At 38.0% G+C, this 22,325-nt stretch overlaps 1 protein-coding gene across 3 annotated transcripts in view; it reads right to left on the bottom strand.

Annotated features, from left to right (window-relative positions):
* LOC103145551 (L-aminoadipate-semialdehyde dehydrogenase-phosphopantetheinyl transferase) overlaps positions 1-4,874 on the bottom strand; it is a 7,618-nt gene extending 2,744 nt beyond the window's left edge. Inside the window, exons 1-6 of one of the 3 annotated variants that reach the window (XM_007563012.2) lie at positions 4,479-4,874; positions 3,930-4,043; positions 3,274-3,394; positions 2,748-2,869; positions 1,894-2,055; positions 880-995 (exon numbers count right to left, since the gene is read on the bottom strand). In XM_007563012.2, the coding sequence (XP_007563074.1) occupies positions 880-995; positions 1,894-2,055; positions 2,748-2,869; positions 3,274-3,394; positions 3,930-4,043; positions 4,479-4,622 (779 nt within the window). In that variant the 5' untranslated portion in view covers positions 4,623-4,874. The remainder of the gene's footprint in view (positions 1-879; positions 996-1,893; positions 2,056-2,747; positions 2,870-3,273; positions 3,395-3,929; positions 4,044-4,478) is intronic. The other 2 variants (XM_007563011.2, XM_007563014.2) reach the window with 2 other exon arrangements.
* Between the last annotated feature and the right edge of the window lie 17,451 nt (positions 4,875-22,325).

Below are 22,325 nucleotides of genomic sequence, written 5' to 3'. Positions count from 1 at the left end.
CACACACACACATTGTAGTAGCAGACTTAACTGTTAAATTTAGAAAAATGCACCTATTTACTTGAGTACATTCATTCAGTGAGAAATATAAGTTGAGAAATGGTGGCACAATTATTGGCAGCTGTAGAAATGCCTTCAAAATAAATTCAGCTGGTTCTTCTTCATTAGAAACGAGGTCCAGGCCCAGGCAGGAAAAGACGATGCGTTTAAAAATCCAGACACGCTTTTATACAGAACAATGATGCGCCAACAAGAATTACAACACTGCGTTGGTCCTGGTCCTGAAGAGACACGTTACTGATGCGACGCATACAATTCGCTTCATTATTAATTTAAATTGTCTGGACACTGTTCTGAACAATATGCACCGAGGGAACCATTGCCTCCGTTTACATGGCTGTGTGTGTGTGTGAGGAAAGTAAGAACAGACTAGCGGGCCGGTGGCTCATCAGCTGTCAGATCGTCCTGTCTGGTCTGACCCAGCTGGCTCTTATTTATCCAAACCATTGAGTCACATCTGATTTTGCACATATTTCTGTCTCCTAAAACTGGCAGAAAAATGACAATTTCTCACTCCCAACAAAAGCCATGGTTTTTTTGGCCAAACGAAAAACACCAAGAACAAATTCCCTGCTCCCTCCCATCCACAGGACACTGATGCGACCACTGTATTTAACTACCTTTTGTGTGTGTGGGGGAGGGGGACAAAAAGCATATTTTCACCTAAACACAGATGTTACTTTGTCTTTCACTCACACTTCTTTTCTCTTATTTTCTCAAAGCTGGCCTCAGATGTATATTCAGTTGGAAATGCTGTTTTGTCTTTGTCACAAATAAAGCAGAGCAGCTACTCAAGTCACCAAAGCTACGTTTCCTTACTGCGGAGCTGGCCTCGTCCGCTGGTCCGAGTGCAACGGCGACGTGATGGTCGGCGTCCAGCAGGCTCTCCTGCGGGAGCACACCGACAGACACGTCAGGACAGGGTTTGAAATTACCTGCAAGAGTGAGTGAAAATAGCCATCTGTCTCCATGTGTTAGCTCTGTGATTGACTGCGAAAGACCCAGCCTGCCTCTCCCGCATGACTTTTTAATGATAAACAGCAATTGCTGAGAAATGGCTGAATGCTCGTGTCTGTAAAGTGTCAAAAGCTAAACAAGCAGCAAATCCCTCCGGAGCCACGGGCGACATTCTGTCACAAACCAGGGCGTACCGTTTTAAAATTAAAAACAAATACGCACGGAAACTGAGCAGATTTCAGATTCATAACCGACAGGCGCCAGTTTTTCAAAGTGTGGCAAAGAAAAGAAACATATCAAAACAGTTAGTGGTAATTACAAGTCTACTTGGTTTAGCCTATTTACATTTTGTATTCTCATGTCAAGAAGATCAAATCGCAATGAGAAGAGATTTCCACGTTGTACTAAAAGTATCAAGACAGAACTGTGCAAATTATCATGTTGTATCAACGATTCGCCACAAAAAGACATTATAGAAACAAAAGAAAATCTCAGGTGTATGCAAAAAAACTAAATCGGCAATCTTATGCATTTGCTGCATGTTTAATAATATAAACTCATATATTGGATAGTTGGTTGTTTCAGCTTTGTCACTTGCTCATTTACAGCAATCTTTACCCAATTCTCCCCCACCCCATTTAGTTAGACATCTAAATGCATAAACGATATGAAAATTGTTTAATATCCTGAATTTATTTTGAAATGTGTCAAAGGCAATGACGGGTGTTGTAAAGAGGTGGTCATCATAAAGCTTTTGGGACTTGTGTATATTTGATGGGTTAACATTAGAATCCCTTCCTGATGATCTATTTTCCGTAAGAAAACCAATGTTAAACATGGAAAAAGACATTCAGATGCTTTCTGAACCCAACTTACTTCAAATACCCACAAATCCTCTGGTTCCTCATCCAGATGCATCTTGGTCTGGCGCAGCACGGTGCCAAGTGTGAGCAGCTCAGGCGACAGGTGAAACTCCGCCCTCTGCAGGTTGAAGCCCAGACCTGTGCCGATGGCCTTGATGAAGCTCTCCTTCAGGGTCTTGGTGCAAAAAAAAAAAAAAAAAAACATCAAGAGGAAACTTGATTAGCTAACGTGGACAGATAAAGAAAATGTTTTTGCTTGTGTGAGTAAAGCTGAAAGTGACAGTCTGAGCATGGACAGCGAGCGTGTCTCTGTGGTTCGAACTCCAGCAGATGAATTCACGCACACGTGTTAAAAGGCGTGCATACAAAAGAGGGGCTTTATGTCTCTGCATGCGCCCAGCCAAAACAAGCCATGCTCCATGGCCAATAAGCCACAATAACACCATTACAGGACTAATCACTATGGCAACCGTTGAGCTCTGCCATTAGTCAACAGTGTGGTGGTGATATCAGAGCTTTGACGTCTCTGTGCCGCCCTCTCATTCTCACAGCATCTTTACTTAGCTCAGCACTTGCTTACAGTGGCCATCTGTGTGTGTGTATGTGTGTGTGCGTTCATGTCTTTGAAGAAGAAATGGAAGACGGGAAACAAAGCTGAGTACTGTGACAAGGACATAACGGGACCAACGGGAGATTAGAGGAAGGGAGAAAAGTGGAGGTGAAATTTGAATCAAAAGGAGGTCAAGCAAAATGTACAAATTTCTATCTCTCTCTTCCACACGCGCGCACGCAAACACACACACCACCGCCTGTGGCGCCCGGCAGCAATGCAGTGTGATGACAGGGTAGTATGGTTGCCATGATTACCCAATGGCGGTAGAACGCGGCAAGCTGCTGGTGCTCCGAGGCGGCTGATTGGATGGTGCTCCATTCGTGCGCTGTAAACTGACGAGTCATGATGCGGAAAAACTCCGGGACTGAGTTGCTACCTGCAGGAGACGGAGACACGAGGACGCAGACATGAGGGGAGGGGAAAAAAGTGAGCAGACGGAAAATAATGTGCAAAAGCAAGTCACAACCTTAATTATCACAATGCATATTTGATTGTGGTGACTGAACACACAAGCTCTGGACCTACATTTTAAAATCGCATGTCTTATGAATACTTTTGTTAGACAACAGCAACACCTTGTGGATAACTTGTGAAACTACAAATCTAAAATAGGGCCACAGAATAAAAACGTTTACAACCAGCTGCAGAAATGAATTCATTATTGTGAATCTATTTTGACACTGCATTTATAGTTGCATTGAAACATTTCATAAAAACTCTAAAACTCTCACATTTGCTTTTATGTAGCAATAAAACTCATGCGTAAGTCTCAGCCTTCACCTGGCAGCGTGGTCTTCATCACATCTACTCCAACCTGCACCCCCTGCTGTGCAGCAAGCACAGCATAGTCGCCTTGGTGGGAGATGTTGAAACTCCAGGGTGGATCAGAACCAGTAGTGACCTGCATCGTTTTCAAATGCATTAAAAAAAAAAAGGTTTCTAGTTGATTTAGTGTGTCTTGACAGTCAGGTGAGGCTCCACGTGTGAAAATGAAGACAAAGGAGGGCTTTTAATATACAGATAATGTTCCAACAGGCAGAACATTGTGATACTTGTGTATGCAGCACTGGGGATGTCAAGATGGGCTAAATGTGACCCAAAGTGCCAGCAATGGCCTGTGAACAATCACAATCCAAGACATAAAATAAATTGCAAGTCCAAAATAAACTGGAATTTATTTAGGGGACTGACACAAGTATGAGTGGTTATAAAACGGACGGGGGAAAAAACATAATTTAATAGTTATTTATTTATTATGACTTGGTAGTGCAACCCAAAAATCAAGTTCTGACTTGGGCAGATATTCATTTCACATTGTCGGGGGTCCCATGTGTCTCATGCTTAATGGGTTTCAAACAGTAACAGAGTAAAAAAAAAGAAAAGAAGAAGAAGTAGCATAAGGAAACACTTAACCTTAAATGAAACAAAGTTTTTACCTGGAGAGGGGCAGCCAGATATGGTTTCCCTCGAGGGGATCGGTTTAATCTGATCTGTGACCAGGGGATTCCCATCATCTCACAAACAAATTTCCTGAGCAACAGCCGGCCAGCCTGTTGGCACATATATATTTAACATTATAACCTAATAGGTTATTCAAGTCGCCAGCTGTTTCTCAATAGCATAAAAACATGGTGAGCTTCGAGAATAAGAAGCAACGATTTGTTTTGTTTTATGACACTGTTTTTATGTCATCCTGGAAATTGAAGACCCTTCAGATTTTTGTTAATCATTAAATCAATCGAAAGTTGTTAGGATACCTGTTTGAAAGGAAGTTTTGATCACATTACTGAACATCCTTGGATGGTCTCAAACGTTTATCGCAGCAACTGTACATCCATCCTTGAAGTTCTTGGTGTCTATTCAGCTAGGGTGCATTTTACTAACTCAGTGACAGTGTATAAGTTGATCAGTCTACAAATTAATTTCCGTTCATGCATACCAATGACAGCTGCAGAAGGTGGGTAAACATTGTAGATCAGACTCACCATCGCTGACTTAGCATCCTTAGCGAAGACAAACTGTCCGATCCTGTCCTTCTCTTCTTGCTGGACACACCGAGCAGCAAACAACCATTCGGACCTGCTCGGTGTCCACGACCCGCAGCGGAAACCCCAGCGGACAGAGCCCATACCTGCTCACCTTCGTCATCTTAACTCCTGCAAAACTTCCCGCTGATCACAATAAGCTACCTTTAGCATGGCGTCCCAGCATAAACAAACTTAATTGTGTTGTATTTAAAATTTTGGGGTCTCGGAGAGATGCAGATGAAGAAATGTTGGAACTGGTAAACCAAAGCAGATAAAAATTAAACCGACCTTTCTGTTTACGTTTCTACTTTGACACCGCTACATTCACCCGGAAGAGCACTAATGTCGTCAGAAGGGGAAGCGGTTCAGGATTGGCCAATACGAGCGTCTGAAACAGTGAGCTAATAAAGTTGCCTTCATGTACTTTCAAGAATGTTGTAAATAAGAAATAGAATTGTTAGGCGTAAGATTATTTCATTACTTTCTTAGTAAAATCCGATAAATATGACATGAAGTTTACAAAATTAATATGCTCTCAGCGAGTCTAAATTTCTTAATTTATATGTTTTAGTGTATTTTACAGAAAATTAAGTTTTTATTCTAAACTGTGACACACTAATTAAATATGTTATCTGTATGGTACTAATAAAAAAACAAACAAACCCGGAAGTGACATTAAATAAAGTTAAGTTTAATAATAAAAAAAATATAATTTAAACAAAAAATAACGGTCTGGTGTATTCTCCGTGGTTGGTGCCCAACTTGAGCCTCGGAAATGCTGGTGACGGACTGACCTGAAAAGCAACTGGAATTATGTCTAAGCGGTGTGGTTGTCTCTCTGCATAGCAAGGGACATATTTTTCTCACATATTATAAATAAATAATTACAAATAAACCGGGTCTTATTGTCTAAGACTGTTCAAGATTATGATTGTTGTTCTCCTCTGGCTTAGGCGTATGCCTCCATTATTATTTATTTAGCCATTTAATTAATTGATTGTCTTCTCAATATAGAAAGACAGCCAACGAATCCTACAGAATATTAATATTTTATATGATGTAAATCTCACAGAAGCCAGCTGCACTCGTGGTAGCTGTAACATTTAATAATAATGTTGATTATTTTTGGTTTTATTTTGTTTTTTATTATTCTGAAAGTGTGGCATGTAAATATATTTAGTCGATCAAACTAAAAATTAGAAAAACAACACCTAGCATCGGGCCAAAACACCTTATTCCACAGATTTGATGTGACCCCTACCTGACTTCATGATGCTATTTATTCTTCAATCTTCCATAAGAAAATCAAAGTTTGATTTTGAAAGAAATTCAAACAACAATTTAACACATTAAAATGTGAAAAGTTCAAGAAGCTTTTACAAGTAGTATAGCTAATTAAGAGTAGTTTATGCAAAAAAAGTCTAGATAAAAGTTGTTTTTCTACATTTTAGGTTTTTCCACTCAAAATAATCAGTTATATTGTCCATATTCAACACTTTGTTACCACCAGTCTGGTCAGTCATTATTGAATTTCACTTTTCAGACTGAATTTCTTCAGTTAAATAACTTTGGCATATTGTCTATTTAAAAGCTATCCAACCCCTTTACTACCACAGTATCAAACCTCAGTTTACTCTTCCTGTCTGACTCCCAGGTGGACTGCTGGATCCTGTCGGTTTGCCATAACTCTCAGCTCACCTGGCAACAGCACAGATCAGGATATAAAGGCGCAGCACCCTGCCAGCCCAGCCATAATATACTCTACGTGTCTGTTTCCACATCAAATCGGAACCTTATGAAAGCAGTAGAAGGAACCTTTCTGAGCGAAGCGTGAAGAAAGAAATACCTATAGACGGTGCACTCTCCTGGCCCACCTGCTGTGATTTCCTCACTTAGCTTGCTTCTTTCCAGCTGGTGTTTCCTTAACTCCAATTCTCACACACACTCACACAGAGACAGCATCTAGTGGAACAGCTGGCATCCATCTCCCGGGAGGTGGAAAACTTCACATAAGACGGCTTGAGTCACAGAGGAAGTCTTCTCGGATGAAAACTGCAATACTTTTCAAACTGAAGCTCCTCTGCTAGACACTCGCTAACATTTATTGCTAACATCCACGCACCTTGAGGTCTAAAGATTCATTCTCCCCCTCACTTTTATATGTCATCTCTCGATTTCTCTTTCTTTCCTCCCTGTTTTGTAATCTCTCCATCTATTCCTCCTATTTGTTTGTCTGCTTTTATCTTATTGCATAACCTCCTCTCAGTTTCTTCTTGTGTATTTGTGAGGTTCTAACTGGATTTCCTGCAGTTAAAGCTTCTGAAAAGTAAAAGAAAAGCAACTCCAGTGTCAGAGAAACAGAGGTTTTTATCAGGAAAGTCCACAAGAGGAGAGATGTGTTGTTCTCCAAACAGCAGGTGGGGGTTTCCTTGTCTCTTCCAAAGTGATGTATCCAGTGGTGTGGTGCAGAAGCACAAGCTGTTCTGTGGATACTGACTAAAGCATGTACAGTTCTGTTCATTATTAACAAATGTGCAGATGATTACATTGGCTCAATTTAAAGTCTTTAAAAATATTTTTACATTTTATTTCTAAAAGACAGTTTTATTCAACTGTTCAGGTCTGAGCACATTTTGTGGCTTCCCTGGTAAAAGTGTGTAAAAAAAAAGCTCTAAATAAGTTACAGTTCATTGCATTAAGATAATTGGAGAGCATGAGGAGCTTTTTCCACTTATTCATTCTGTGTTTCCCACTAAACCTATCTGAAGTGCTTGTTGGAAAGAAATTCAATAATTGTCTCATCTGACCCATAATGTCCCAAAGCGATACTCAGGAGAGATACTGAAGCTCAACAGGATTACATTCGTTATTGTACGACATAAAATATTTTTTTTCTAGGCATCAATCTCAGATAATCAGTCGGCATATTGAGGTACACTGAATTTTTTTCCTTCCTTTCATTTTTACCCTTTTTTTTTAACCTCAATCATGCACACTGTTCTTTATAGGAACACCAAATAAACAGTAAAATATTTACAAACAGATAAAAGTTTAATTGAAAATGAATCAGTTGGAAGAAAACGCAATTCCTCCATGCTTGATTGTTAATGCTCACCTGACCTAAACTACTCAAAGAATGATGAGTTCATTGATTCTCTTGACTTAACATTGTTGAAGGGGGGGATTGTTAAAATACTGTATATAATATGAACAAAGACTTATAGGTAGAGGTAGACATTTTGTAACAAAAATAAAACATAAAACTAGGTTTCTTTGAGGAATAAATTCAGAAGGCAAAGAAGATAATTCTTTTTAAATCACATTTTCTATTCCGTCACTGATTAAATGGGTTTTGTGTGCTTTGTTCAGTAATTTTATTAGCTTCCGACAAGAACAACAATGGTTCATTTGAATACCGCTCTGAACACATTTGGAAATCCGTGCTGTTCAGTGCCAGTAAATGCTTCCTGACAGGACAAACAGAGCATCACTGGTTGGACTTGGGACTACACAGACATGGATTGTTTTAGCAAATTAGGTATTTTATTTAATTTGACAGCAGCCTGAATTACTCCTACACATCTGCAGCACAGCAAGAGCTCCCTGTTTCCTTGCAACGCCAAAGCTGAGATAATAATCCATGTTAGTGTTGTTAGACCAGAACAGTCTAATTGCTGGTTCTTGTTGTTTTCTTCTCTGTGGGTCTGAGCAAAAACGCTGCAGCTAATGAGCTGAAGAGGCAGAGATGGGAAGAAGTGGCACAAGGTGTGAGTGCACTTTGGGGAGGGGGAGAGATGCGTTCTGCAGGAGAAGTGCATTTAATCTTCAAAGCGTAGTTTGATGCACTTAAGCTTAATTTCTAATCAATGCACGTTTCTGTTGTTTTTCCGTATTAATTTCCGTCTCGGATCTGCCTCGGAGGTGAAGCGATGTTATGACAGCTTGAAGGCTGAGCTTCCTTTCTCCTCCCCAATCTCGTTCCTGGCAGTGAAGCCCGAACACTATCACTCCTCTCCTGAGCACAAAGCCGCCTCTCCTGGGTTGGGATGTGAACAGCTGCCTGACCTCTCTTGGCTTCCCAAAGGATGGCCAGCGTGAGTGGCCAGAGCCGATAGAGCTCAGTGAGCCGAGCGCTGCGGTCTGCGGTGGCACATGTGGGTGGGAAGATGGAGAGCGACATCTGTGAATACGACGTGAGAAACATAAACTAACAGGCAAAGAAATGTTGGCAGAATAACTGCGTGTTAATTTTTACTGTGCAAGTATTGATATCTGTTAAACCATTTCACATGGCATCCACAAATTGATTTATTTTTAATTTTTATATGAGACATGAAACATGAAGTGCCACATATTTGTGAAGCATGACTGGAAAGGACATGTGTTTTTCACTACATGTGGTGTATGTGTCATCTAGAGACGCATTATTGTGCGTTTATCTTTGCAAAACAGCTCAAGCTTAGTCTGAGTGGATGGAGCCTGTCTGAGAGTGTAGGCTTTAAAGGTCTTGCAGCAGATTCTGAATTGGACTTAATAACAGACTTTGACCCATTCTAAGGCATTATGTAAACCATTAAATTGTAGCCTGATGTGTATTTGAAAGAACTCTGTAAACCATGTTTTATTTATTAGTTTTTCTTCTACTTTACATGCTATTCTACACTACCTTGTGGTGGTCTGTGAAATCCCGATATAAGGAAATATATATATATATATTTAAAAATCCATGGATATTAATACCTTTCTGAAAAATATTTAAACAAACAAATAAAAAAATCCAGTATGTCTTTGCCTTGCACCTCGTATTACCACTACCCACGTTAATTCTTGCAGCTGGTGTTGACATTCAAGAACAACGTTTATGATGAGTAGCAGAATTAATGTCCCCCATCAGCAAATGTTTAAAACGTCAGAATGATTATGTGTTTCATAGCTCAAGTGGCTCTTGAGCCCGTCTGGTGATTGGGGCCCTGTGGCTTCACAAGGTGGAAATTATCATCAGAATGTGCTAAACAAGAATTAAATAGAGTTTGACTTTGACATGTTGCTGTTTTGTAGATATAGATGCTTCTAAATCAATTCCAAATCACGACTCATGTGTTGATTTGAAAGTGTTATAGTTGAATTAGCTATATACCAATACCTTTTGTTGTTAAAAAAAATAAAATCCCAATTTTCTTGTGCTTTTTGCTGAGTTATTACTGTTACACATTACCTTTGACATAACAGAAAACAACAAGCAAAACAATTACAATTGCAGGCGTTTTTCCCTGGAAGTATTTCAGAAAAACCAGTTGCCAAAACATAAAACCGGAAACACTTTATCCAGTGCATCACTGCTTGCCTTTATAGCAACAATGGACTGCTGCAGCATGGCAATGGTCAAAAGATTCATACGGCTTATATTTTGTGGTAACACGCCTGAAATCAAGCATGTTTAATAATCCTCAGGCGTTCAACTTAAATTTCCCAAACTGATCCTAAACCTGTCCATAACTCCAGGACACTATAGTGAGAAGATTTTAGAGGGACCATATAATTTAAAAGAGTTCAAAAGGCTATGTTGTCATATTAAATATATGTAGACTCAAGTAAAAAGTAAAAATAATCTCTTATTTATCTGGTATTTAGTAAGCAGAACTCATTTTTCGAATCCTCACTGAGCAAAAACAGGAAATGAATGGTCTCATTTAATTTTTATAATGTTGTAAAACATTGAATTAGAACAGTAATTGTGCATTACATACTTTATGTTTTGACTGACAATATATATTTTTCGTAAGATTTTTTTTTTTTTAAGCAATTACAATTAAAGATACACTACCTCACACTTGTTATGAAATTATTTTCGCCATGTCCTCTGTTGTATTTCCTCTCTACCCTTCATCAAACCATTTTGAAGATATGAGATGCAACTTTTTTCTGGGAACTAAAAGTCATAAGTTTCTTAGTTTGTGCTATTTTAATTGAGATTGTGAACAGCCTCTCGACTTCGCAGGAGAAGAAATTGCTGAAAAATAACACGACTTACTCTTCGCTAACAGAAGCAAAAGAGAAGAGACACAGACACGCACGCACACACATCTTGACAGTCAGGTAGTCAGACAGTCAGATCAAATCATAAAAGAGGAGTTTAGTTTTTGATCCAGGAGTTATTCTCGTTTCTGTAATATAAAAGTTTCATATTCAAAAGATTCTTGTTCAGCTCTCGGTGGACATAAAATGTGCTGAAAATCCTCTGTGTTGATACAGAAACGGTCCCAAAGAGTCAGAGGCGTGCAACAACTCAACCGACTTTTAGTTCCTTTTTCAGAAAGGGAAGCTGATTCTGGGTGAAACTGCTACATGCTGGCTGTTAAAGAACGTTACAATATATCTATGTTTTTTTCTGGGTCATTATTACCTTAACTTTTGTAACATTTTATACCATATTAGGCAGATGTACAGAAGAGACAGAGGGAAATCAAATCAGTATTCATAGAGTCACAGTTTAGATCTCTACCATCAAAATGAAACAAAAACATGAGTTTCTTAGAGAGCTACTGAGAATATTCCTTACAGACTGAGATGCCCCAAGGTCTTTCTGCAATATGCTGCTGCTGATGATAACTGCTGAAAGGTTGTATGGATCAGAATTGGTATTGCAAGGTACACTTTGACTTTCCTAAATCCTTTTGGGGCATTTCAGAAATCTCTTACATTTTAAAAGAACCCAGTACTTTGCCTGTTAATAACTGGATCTAGTTTCTTTTTATGAATATCTTATGCAGACTTCTGTTTTCTTATTAAAATCACCCAGTATTGTCTTTCATAAAAGAATAGGAGAAAAGTGCAATAAAACTGCTAAACGTATTCTTTAAAGCAACTTTTGAGTTAATAAATTCTTAGAATGAGGGAGACATTTTTCACTGACTGTAAACCAACTACAAATCTAAATATTTTTCTCTTCATGGTGAAAGTATTTCTATTTTGTTCCTTTGAGCTTATATGGAAAATCATCCGTAAAAGACAGTCAAAGAAATTAGGATCTCAGATGAAAGTAATGATGGACATTTATAAGTTATTTTCAAGACCAAGTCAATTCTCTGTTTTGACTGAAATAAATGTTGTCATATTTATTGCGATTTATATCTGTCTCGTTATTGTGGATTGTTGTATATTATGATTTCAAATCATAGTCTTGAAGTCTAATTAAACATTTTAACATTCAATTGAGCTAAAAAAAATAAAATAAAAAATTCCCCCCCAATTATTTGATATTATTTGATTATTATTTGATAAAATACTGAAGTACAAATATTCAAAGTAGATCAATGTATGAATGAATCAAAGCAGGAAATAGTTTTACTTAGAGAAACCAGAATGTCTGAAATGATGTAAGCTGAATAGCAATAGAATAGCATGTTTATGGCAAATTAAGTCTATTTTTATTTTCATTTAAAAATGAATCTTCAAAAACCATAAACATATGTAGTCTATGTTCAGCGAACATCCTTGGGTAATAAATCAATCCAACCTGTTACAGAGGAAATTGTGCAGCTGCCACAGCCAGACTCTGTAGCTGTAAATTATTGTTCCAAGGATCAATAACGAAAATCAGACAAATTCATGTATTGCATTTTAGTCTTACAGTAACAGAGAGGCCATATGTATTGTGTGTAACGTTACCATTTGTATACCCATGGGTAAATCGGAGGGAACAATATCAATAATTTACTAAAATAATCTAATCTTCCTTATCTTGGAACACAACATCAGACGATTGCTTATGAGACTCAAGCCACCAACCTCGAGTCGAAGTCAAGTTTTGAGTTTAAGTCACAGATACGTCACTGTTCAGCTCTGCTTTGTCTTCCGTTGTTCTGAGGATTTACTCAGCTTTCAAAGAGCAACACAATGACTTCACACAACCTCACTCACTGGAAAACATCTAAACTATCTCCTTAAAGAAGCACAAACAATTCATGTTTCAATTACTGGTGCAGAAAAGATGCCTCAATAAGTCCTTCTCTCGTGAGGGCAATGTTTTGTTTTCACACGCTGCCTCTACATTATGGTTCAGATTTCATTATGAATAACGTGGCACCGTGAAACCCGTCAGGGGATCAAACCAGCGAAACAGCTAGTCAAGGCTGATTTGTGGCAGGATACAATTAGCAGCCTCCACGCAAGCAAGTAAACAGGGCAAGATGGCTGTTCCGTTGAGAGAATAATGACAGGGTAGACGACTATCTCAATTTTATCTAGCATTTGCATTAAAGCACTGGGAAGTTTTTGAGTTTTTTATTTTTTTATTTTTTGCAGCTTAAGATGGCACAAATCAACTCTAGGATGTTGCTCCTCGGAACAGTGCTTAGTTTCCCCTCCTACAAACTGGTTAATGGGCTGATACTAGAGAATAATGCAAGATATCTGCCTGAACGTGAGTAAAATGTAAATGAATCTAGCACACTATTAGCACACTGTGGCACACCTGCTGTGTACAGAGTGAGTGCAATGTGCAAACTCTTTATGTGGCGCCTCAGAGAGCCCACACTCTAGATGTTTCCCTTGGTTTTCAGTGTTCATGTCCTGCATGGATACTCCTGTTTATCATTATAGCCTAAAAGGTCAGGAAACTAAAGTTTTTTTAGTTTTTTTTTTTTTTAGTTGTGTATTATTTGTACTTGTCAAAGAAAAAAAAAATGTTGTGATGGTGCAACTAATACTCAATCAGGAGTAATTATCCAGAAACAAATATGTGTTTTTTTTTTTTTTATTGTTAATTAATTTCTAATTAGTTATACTTGAATTAACACTGATTTCAAACAAACATTTTAGTCACAGTTTTTGGATGTAATTAAATGAAAAACAATTTGCTTATTTGATTAACTCCTCGCTCAGTCAGAAAACAACACTGCGCTAATTCGACCTCGTAGCGTTCATCAGTCGTCGTCTAATGTCGTGTCTAATTGACTGTAGGTATGTAAGCGCCACGCTTCTCAGTGGTCTGAGAAGCGTGGATCAAGAACACAGCAGATGCTGGCGTGTGCATCTGCAACGACAATTTTACACACCTGCAAATATATGCATGTGTGCATGCGCATGTGTGTGTGTGGAGAGAGCGTTGGAATTTAATTTTCCCTTCTGTCATGAGAGATGGCTGGGAAGAAAAGAGCAGGCGGGGTGGATATGACAGGTGTGGGTCTGTGGATGAGAAATCGGGGTTTGAGATCTGCTCCCCAGAGACAGGGATGCAAAAATGAAGAAATTAGATATGACAGGAGGAGGGGGAGTAAAGAGAATGATTAGAGGAATTGAGGGTGAAAACAGAGGAGAAATGAGGGGGGAAAAAGGGGAGGGGGGTCTCAGCAGAAATGGGGGATGAAATGCAAAGATGAGAAAGAGATGAGATAAACCAGGCTAATAAAACATAAAAGGTGAAAAGGGCGTTTTAACACTGCAGGGGCGGTAAAAAGGTTGATCCGAAGTGTTTGTGAGTGTGTGCTGTATGCATTTGCACATGAAGGTGTAAGGTTAAAAGGGTGGAGGGACGTCCTCAAAATGGTTATTTTCCTTCATCCTCAAGTAAATGGGAAATTCTTGTCAGTAATAACCCTGCACTGGGATTGTAATGTGTGTGTGTGTGTGCGTGAGAGAGCGTGTGTATTTGTGTTAGTGTAATATAGATGGGAAATGTTTGTCGGTGATGGTTTTGCATTAGGTGTGTTTGGTCCGCAGAGGTTGAAAAAGGAGCCTAAATGACAAAATCGCAGCAGGGATTTTTCAGTAGTGCAGAAGAGATGACATCAGAGACTTTGTTGCGTCAGACTTTACATGCACTATGTTGCCAAAAGTATTGAATCACCCGTACAAATCACTGAATCACCGGAGAGATGGATAAATTACACACTTCTAGACAGTCTAGAGACTTTGCCTTCTCAAATGAGTCGAAGGTGTTGTAGCGGTGGAGGGTAAGGCATCACTATTTCTATTATGTTTTGTTTCATTAGATCAGTTTATTATTATTTGTTTTCCTATATCTGGCCCCTCCAGTGTATTTACTGTGCTCGTTCAGCGGTTCTCATTGTTTGTGTTTTGGATTTGTTTAATTTGATCAGTTCAGTTTTCCATTCAGGTTTCCTTTCCCCTTTCGTTGTCTTTGTTTCTGTTCTGTTCTCTACACCGCAGCCTTCCTTTCTGCTCCCCTTTCCAGCTGTTTATCAAATCCTCATTTGTCCCCAACTGCATTTAGCTGCTCCTTTATTCTCCACTGGTTCCTTCCATTGTACTCCGATTTTCCTCCATGTCGTCCTGTTAACCTGCAGCTTCTATTTTTCGTCGTCGTCATTAAAAGTCATGAGATCTGTGACAATTCTGTTTTTGTGACTGCAGTTTGGTCGAGACATAGACTCGGCACGCATAACAGCGTCTGCTTTTTCCATCAACAAAATTGGACACAGTGTTTTGTTTTTGCTCTTTTGTTCTTTTAGAAAAATACACTGGTTTACCTTCATTAAAGATGAAGAGGTGGAAGCACAGCAGCAGCTAAGGATTTGTCATTCCTTCCCTTATAAATGGCAACAAGTGCCAAAACTAATATTTATTTAAATATTAGTTTAATTTATATAAAAAAATTATATTTCCAAATACTTTTAACATAATTCCTGCTATTTCCCCTTCTGAATTTTTTTCATAGCTTGTTAAATGTTGCACGTGTGTAGAGTGTAAAACTATGAATTTGCAAAAGAATTGTAGGAATTTGTACAACTGAAGAACATCAAGTACATCAAGAGTGGCAAAAATAGCTTGAAGAAAAACATACAAAGTCACAGCAACCATGTTAATATAATCTTAAAGCCCGTCCTTCCTTTATTTTGAATTATTTTATGTCTAGTATTGCAGTATTATGTCTCATCTTCAGCTACATCTTACACTGAATATCCCATTTGGAAGCATCTATAAATGGCCTTCTAATGTCTTGACACCACAATATGCTTGGTAACATGAAAAACCTTTTAACCGACATCTGCCCTGAAAGAGTGTGTGATCACAACAGAACATGAGTTTCTTTCAGACAGGTTTTAGTTTACGTGCCTATTTTGAGTAAAACTGAAGCGTTTGAGTTTGCGTGAAACTATTTGGAAAAGTTTTAAAAATGTCCCAATGAGACCTCCTGTTTTAGCTGGCCATGCTGTGTGAGAAGCAGTCGGGTATTTTGCAAGTAAAAATCTGAAAAGTGCGGTGCACATTTGGATTTTGTGCCCCTGGAACATTTATTTGTCAAACCATCATTCGATGCAGCTACATCTGCAAATCCTTTAGCGTGGGTATTTTCCAAGTTTGCTCTTTCAGACACAAAAGTTTCGACTGTCTTTGCTTCAAGCTGCAATTCATTTCAAGCTGAAGTCAAATTGGACTGAGATCATCTCGACACAAATTCTCAGTTGATTTTAGGTGTAGACTTTGACTGGACCACTTTATAACTTTAACAAGTCTTGACCCAAACACTCCAACAGAGTTCTAGCTTTAGGGTTGCTGTGCTACTCAGAGGTAAATCCCCACCCTTCCTGCTCTGCATTTAGCTCTATCTAGTGTCTGTATCATTGCTGAAAAAAAACAACAACAACAACAACAACAATAAATAAAAACATTTTAGTAATAATCAAACTTACACAGAACAATTGTGGAGTCCTCTGATGAAGCACCTCTCCACGTTATGCTGTACAAGAGCTGATGATCTGCTGCAGTGATAACCAAGCTAACAATGCTTTTTTTTGTAGAGAATTCAAATCTCTTATAAAAGATAATAATTAACATATTGGACACTTTAATAAGATGCATGAAATTTAGTTTTAGTTTTTTGATGTGCATTGTAGCTTACAAAAAAAAAAAAGCATTTTACTGTCATTACTTCTTAAATTTAGCGTGAAAGATTTTCTTTATGGCATCTGGGGCACTGTGGGTCTTTTCTGTCCACTGTTCAAAACTGGTCATGTAATTTTACTTGCTGGTATTACAGTTTAAACAATACAGGTTTTCAAAATCAAAATTGTAAACGTAAAAAAAGAAAAAAAAAGGTTTAGGATCACAGGGAGTGTTTTCTACAAGACTACAGGAGGATATGAAAGTTTGACAAGCAAACCTTTGAATGATGTACTTTTAGTCTCTGGTGTGGGATATAGAGAGTAAACTGCCTATGCATGCACATCCCCCGAAATATTTCAAGATTTCAAATATTACTCTGTCATCTTAAATTCTGCCTTTTTAATTATCAAATTTATTATGAAATCTTAAGCTTCCTTCAGCTTTATTATCTCAAATCGTTTCTCAACAAGCAGTCAAATCAGTAAAGCTTTAAATGGTCACACAAACTTTACCTTTTTTGTTGCTTTTTGTGGTTGTAAAAAGTCTGTAAGGACACTGGAGGTGAGATTTGCAGCCTTTATGGACTATTAACTGATTTCCAGTCTAACAAACCATCCATCCGTTTTCTTTACACCCTTGTCCCTCAGTGGGGTCAGGAGGGTTGTCGGTGCCCATCTCCAGCTAACGTTCGGGGCGAGAGGCGGGGTACACCCTGGACAGGTCGCCAGTCTGTCGCAGGGCAACACAGAGACAGACAGGACACACAACCATGCATACACACACTCACACCTAGGGACAATTTAGAGATACCAATTAACCTGACAGTCATGTTTTTGGACTGTGGGAGGAAACCGGAGTACCCAGAGAAAACCCACGCATGCACAGGGAGAACGTGCAAACTCCATGCAGCTTCTTGCTGCAAGGCAACAGCTCTACCAACTGTGCCAATGTGCAGCCCTACTCTAACAAACCAAATACTAGAACCAACAAATATCAGCTGCAGTGCACTTTGTAATTCAAAAAACCAAAACAATTTGTTTCCAAGGGATGAGTTGAAAAGTTATCGAAAAAGTACCGATGTTCCATGAAAGGAAGCTAATCGAGAATTAGTCATTTAGAAATGTTGACTATTTGCAAGTTTTGTTTTCAAATGAACAAACCTGACAAAACTTTGTCATGTTTTGTTGCTTTGAGCTCTGCAAAGGTTTTGCTCCCTCCTGTTTATGTAGTTTATTAATACACTGTGAATATTGTCTAACTAAATCAAAGTAAAGATATGAGATCAATGACAAAAATTACAGAAAGTCCTCAGATTCGGAATTGATGTTTTACTATAAAAGGAAACAAAACATGTAGAAAAACATTGAGAAACAAAAGAAAATGTTAAAGCCAGAATTTGACAGCGCAGCTTATTGCCGTCTACTTGCCACCCCCACAACAATGTCATAAAATAATAACTGCTTTGCCTGGTGACAATTTTGCATAAGTTTGAAACCATGGAAACGGACAGATTTTCCAGTTTTCATGCAAAGTTTGCTCATCCTGTGGTTGAACTCAGGAATAATTTTAATAATTTTATTTAGCACTTTGAAGCTTCAGATTTGTTTGTCTTACTGAGAAAGGTCGCAGGAATAATGTCTTAACACCGTCAGGTAAAGCAAATACCAGTTTGATTTGTTTGAAATGTGTGATTGCAATTCCTCCCACCTTAACATTCTCAAAAAAAAAAGTCACATTCTCCTGGCAACTTCCAGCCCCCCTAATGGACAATGTGTGCACTGTACATCATGGTTGGTCAAAAACAAAATAAAAATATCAGATGGTTAATTTCAGAGCTGACTGATGCGTGTGAAGGTTAGAGATGATTTGCATGTCGCCATCCACCAACACTGGTATCCTGGTAAAGATATGCACTGAAGGTTTGAAACCAAGTTGCTGATATGAAGACTTTGCAACCTCAAGATGTCACCCTTTGCTGCAAATTCTCCTATATATATAGATATATATATATCTTTACCATTCTTCATGCTGTGTTTGATGCTACAACATACAGAATGTAGGTCTTTGTCCAGCTTTGTTTTGAAGTTATTTTCTCGTTGGCATTTCTTATTTTTTATTTTTTTTTAATGGTCTTTTGTCTTTCCCATTTTATATTGTATTTATAACTAACCTATGGAAATATTCTATTTGTGACTCATGGAAAAGAAAAAAAAAAGTCATAGATTAGTAATTAAAGTTAGTAGATCAACTTAAAAAGGTCAATTATAAACTTTTTTAGTAGTACAACTTTATTTTTTCTAGAAAGTGTTAGGCTTGTCATTAATTATGGTAACTCCAACTTAATGCATTTCTAAATCGATCAATTTAAAGATTGGATTTTTACTCATTTTTATTTGTGTGAAAACTGGACCAAACAGCTTCACAAACCTCATATCAGTTGGTTTATCAGTTAACTTTGTCTCATTATTAGGCAGTGAATTTATTACTCATAATAAACCACTTTTCATTTGCAAAAGGGAATACAAAAGGTTTTTTTTGTAGAATGAGTAGAAAAATTAGAGGGGAAAGATAGAAAAATGCTCAAAGGGGAAGCACAGTATAAAAAAAAAATTCTCCCAATTACACCATCAGACTGTAAAATGAACACAATCTCCGTAATACAATCTCCGCCGTGCTGTATTACAGCGGCAATGCAAATCCATTCCTAGGACACATTGTTTGTTTGCCAAAAGCTCATTAGATATCACTGTAATATGTAATTTGTTTTGTCTCCAGGGCCAGGAGTTAAAGTACGAAAGCCAAAACAAAGTCCCATACATTATGCAGCAGTAAAAACGAAAAAAAAAAAAAAAAAAAGAGAAAAAACTGGACTGGTTGATGTAAAAAACCCTGTTTAATTTGAAATAACATTGGAGTTCGATCTGCAGCGGGACTCACACCTGGTGAGAAGAGACAACAAAATGGACCAAAGTTGATTTGAAATGCCCCGAAAATATTACACTCTTAAAACGTCACACTGCGTCGTCCTCCTAACAGTCCAAACCCGTGGTCTCTGGAAACCCACTTCTTACACTCTCCTAAAAAATCATAATGACTCAAATCATTTCTGCTCACGAACAGAAAGACTTTAAATTAGAGGTTTTAAAAGCGTTTTTTTTTTCATATAGAAAAAAAAGATTATAATGACATTTCTTTTCGACCGATCACTTTAAGCTGACCCTGTGAATGCGATAATGTAAATGTGCACATTGTGTGTGTGCGTGTGTGTGTGTGTGTGTGTGCGTGTCCATGTGAGTGCCAGATGGACATTCAGCGTGGATCAGGACACACGATGACTATAGCGTCATAATGTTCTCAAGCTATCAAAAGAAACAGCCATGTAACAGAACGTGTGTCATGGCCTCTGACAATCAGTGATCAATGTTTACTATAGCTCTCTATTGTCATATAGATATATTTATATGTATCATATATATATTTATATATAAGTAAGTAGATTTATTAAAAAAAGATTTTTTTACTTAATTACAAGTTGTGGCATTTTTCTTTTTTATGTTCATTATTGCACTGATTTGTTATCTAAGATGCTTTTAAAAAAAAAAAAGACAGGTGAGCTCTGATTTGCTACGCAGTTATTTACAACTGTTTTTTTTTTTTTTAAAAGCAAGCTTTCTGGTACCTCTGCCGCAGCCGCTGAAAAATCAGAGGGCGTAGAACAACAACTGAAGTGCCCAGCAGAGCTTCAGCTCAATTGTGAAATGTACCTGCAAGCCTTTAAATTCAATCAGGTGCACTCAGTCGGCGCAGACCGGTGGTTTTCAACTCGATTGTGGCCAGCAGAAACAATTGGTGGTGACTGCGTTGTGGGCAGATTTAAGAAGAAATATTTCAATTTGCCTAAAGCAGTGCCTTGAAAATGAATCATACTCCTTGAAATTTTTCACCTTGTGGCACTTTTTAGCCCCCCCCCCAACCCCTAAAAAAAAATTGTTAACACATTTTATTTGGGCTTTTACGCAACAGACCAACACAAAGTAACACATAATCATGAAGCTGAAGTTAAAAGATAGATTTTCCACAAATAAAACACTGAAAAGTATAAGGTGCATTTGTAAGGTAAGGTAGGGTGATTTTCTTTATATAGCACATTTCCATTTCACTCTGCTACCCCTAATTACAATCCAATGGTAGAAATTACCTTTAAAAGGGAAGTAGCCCAAAAAAAAAAAAGCCTTGTTAACTCTGGAGGAGCTGTAGAGTTTCATAGCTCAGGTGAGAGACACTCCACAATTCTGACCTTTGTGGAAGAGGGGCAAGAAAAAATATATTTTTGAAAGGACGTAAGATCAGAAGACAAAAGTAGTCCTGTTTAAAGTTTGCCACAAGCCATATAGGGAGCAGAGAAAATGTGAAAGAAAGTGATTTAAAAACTAGACTTTTTAACCTAAATACGGAACACCGTGTACTAAATGCTGCACACTACCCTGAAAACGCCGCATGTGAAACAAGATGGAGGCTGCATTATAATGTCGGGACGCTTTTCCAGTAGGAGGTGACAGCTGGTCAAAGTCGATGGGAAGACAAATGAAGGTAAATGCAGAACAATTCAGAAAGAAAGACTTGAGATCGGTTTGGGAGTGCCGCACTTTTCCCATTTATATTTGACCAAAAGGAGACATAAGATGAAGTTGCATTTTCCTCTCGCCTCATAATTTTGCTTTACCGTGTGTTAGTCCATTAACCGTAAAGCTCTTACAAAGTACACTGAACTTTTGAGATTGCACTCTAATAAAATATGGAAAAGTTCAAAGAGAATGAATATTTTTGAAAGGCACTGTAGCTCACCTCTTTAGTAGCATCTGAGTTCTACGTTGCACTTCTTTTTAAACCAACGCTCCACGTGGCCTTCATCGATTTCGCTTTGCAAACTTCTCTGACTTCCCAGTGGTTAAGGTTGAGAAGCATTTTGAGCCATTAAAGATCTGCCCATGTGTTTATTTTCATCTCTTGAGCTCAGACTTTACCATTGCTGCTTAACAAAAATTTATATTCATCCGTCTGCTTAGTGGTTTTATTAATATAATGTTACTGCTGATGAAAAAAAAAAAACATTACTAATTAATATATTTTTCCTTTTACAAAGTTCTGTGTATTCCTTAGCAAAGAGTAGCCACACGTTTTGAGGTTATTTCAGTACTGCAATGGTTGATCACCCAGCTGACTTAGAGCAAAAAGATTATTCTGTATGTACGTTAAAAAAGGCTTTTTTTTGTTGTTTTTCATTTAGTATGAAGAGTCTGTGGCAAAGGAGCAGGTTTGCACAGTCTGACCGTTCAAGCTTACAGTTTTCTGGTCTCCTAATAGTTATAATATCTGGCACGCAGTCTTTGCAGGCAAGTAAAGATGATGACCATGATGATGATCATGAAGATACTGTTTGCTTGGAATAACTAAGGCCTTTTTTTCCAGAGGGCGTGGCTTAAGAGCCATTAATATCCAAAGAGAGCAGGAACGGGCGTGTTTTAGGTGTCTTCGAAAGATTCAATCATCTTTATTGCCACCATCATCATGGTCTGATTGGATTTGTTTTCTTTTTTTTTCTCCCCAGATCATTTTATTTATTAATTTTTTTCAATAATGAAAATCTGTGCTGGATTTCACATTGGCTTGAAATGATCACAATATCGTCCTTTCCAAAAACTGAAAACAAAAACAACAACAAGAAAAAAAAAATTCTTAATGCTGTAGGTAACTGTGAAGTCTCTGTTGTTCATCTTTCTTTTTCTGGACCTCTCACTTCACAGTTTTAGTTCATTTGTCTTTTGTAAATTGAGCCAGTGGCAGCAGGAAGGTGAGATGATTTCGCAGAGTTCGTTCTTGTGTATTCAAGTGTTTAAAAATGTCTCTGTTTCTGAGTATTTTTGTTCAGTTTTCTGTCGCTATAATGAGTGTGTGTGT

Source organism: Poecilia formosa, unplaced genomic scaffold, assembly GCF_000485575.1.
Source record: "Poecilia formosa unplaced genomic scaffold, Poecilia_formosa-5.1.2 Scaffold144, whole genome shotgun sequence".
Classification (NCBI taxonomy): Eukaryota; Metazoa; Chordata; class Actinopteri; order Cyprinodontiformes; family Poeciliidae; genus Poecilia; species Poecilia formosa.
The sequence above is the reverse complement of the archived record's forward strand: the minus strand, read 5'-3'. Positions and strand labels throughout refer to the sequence as shown.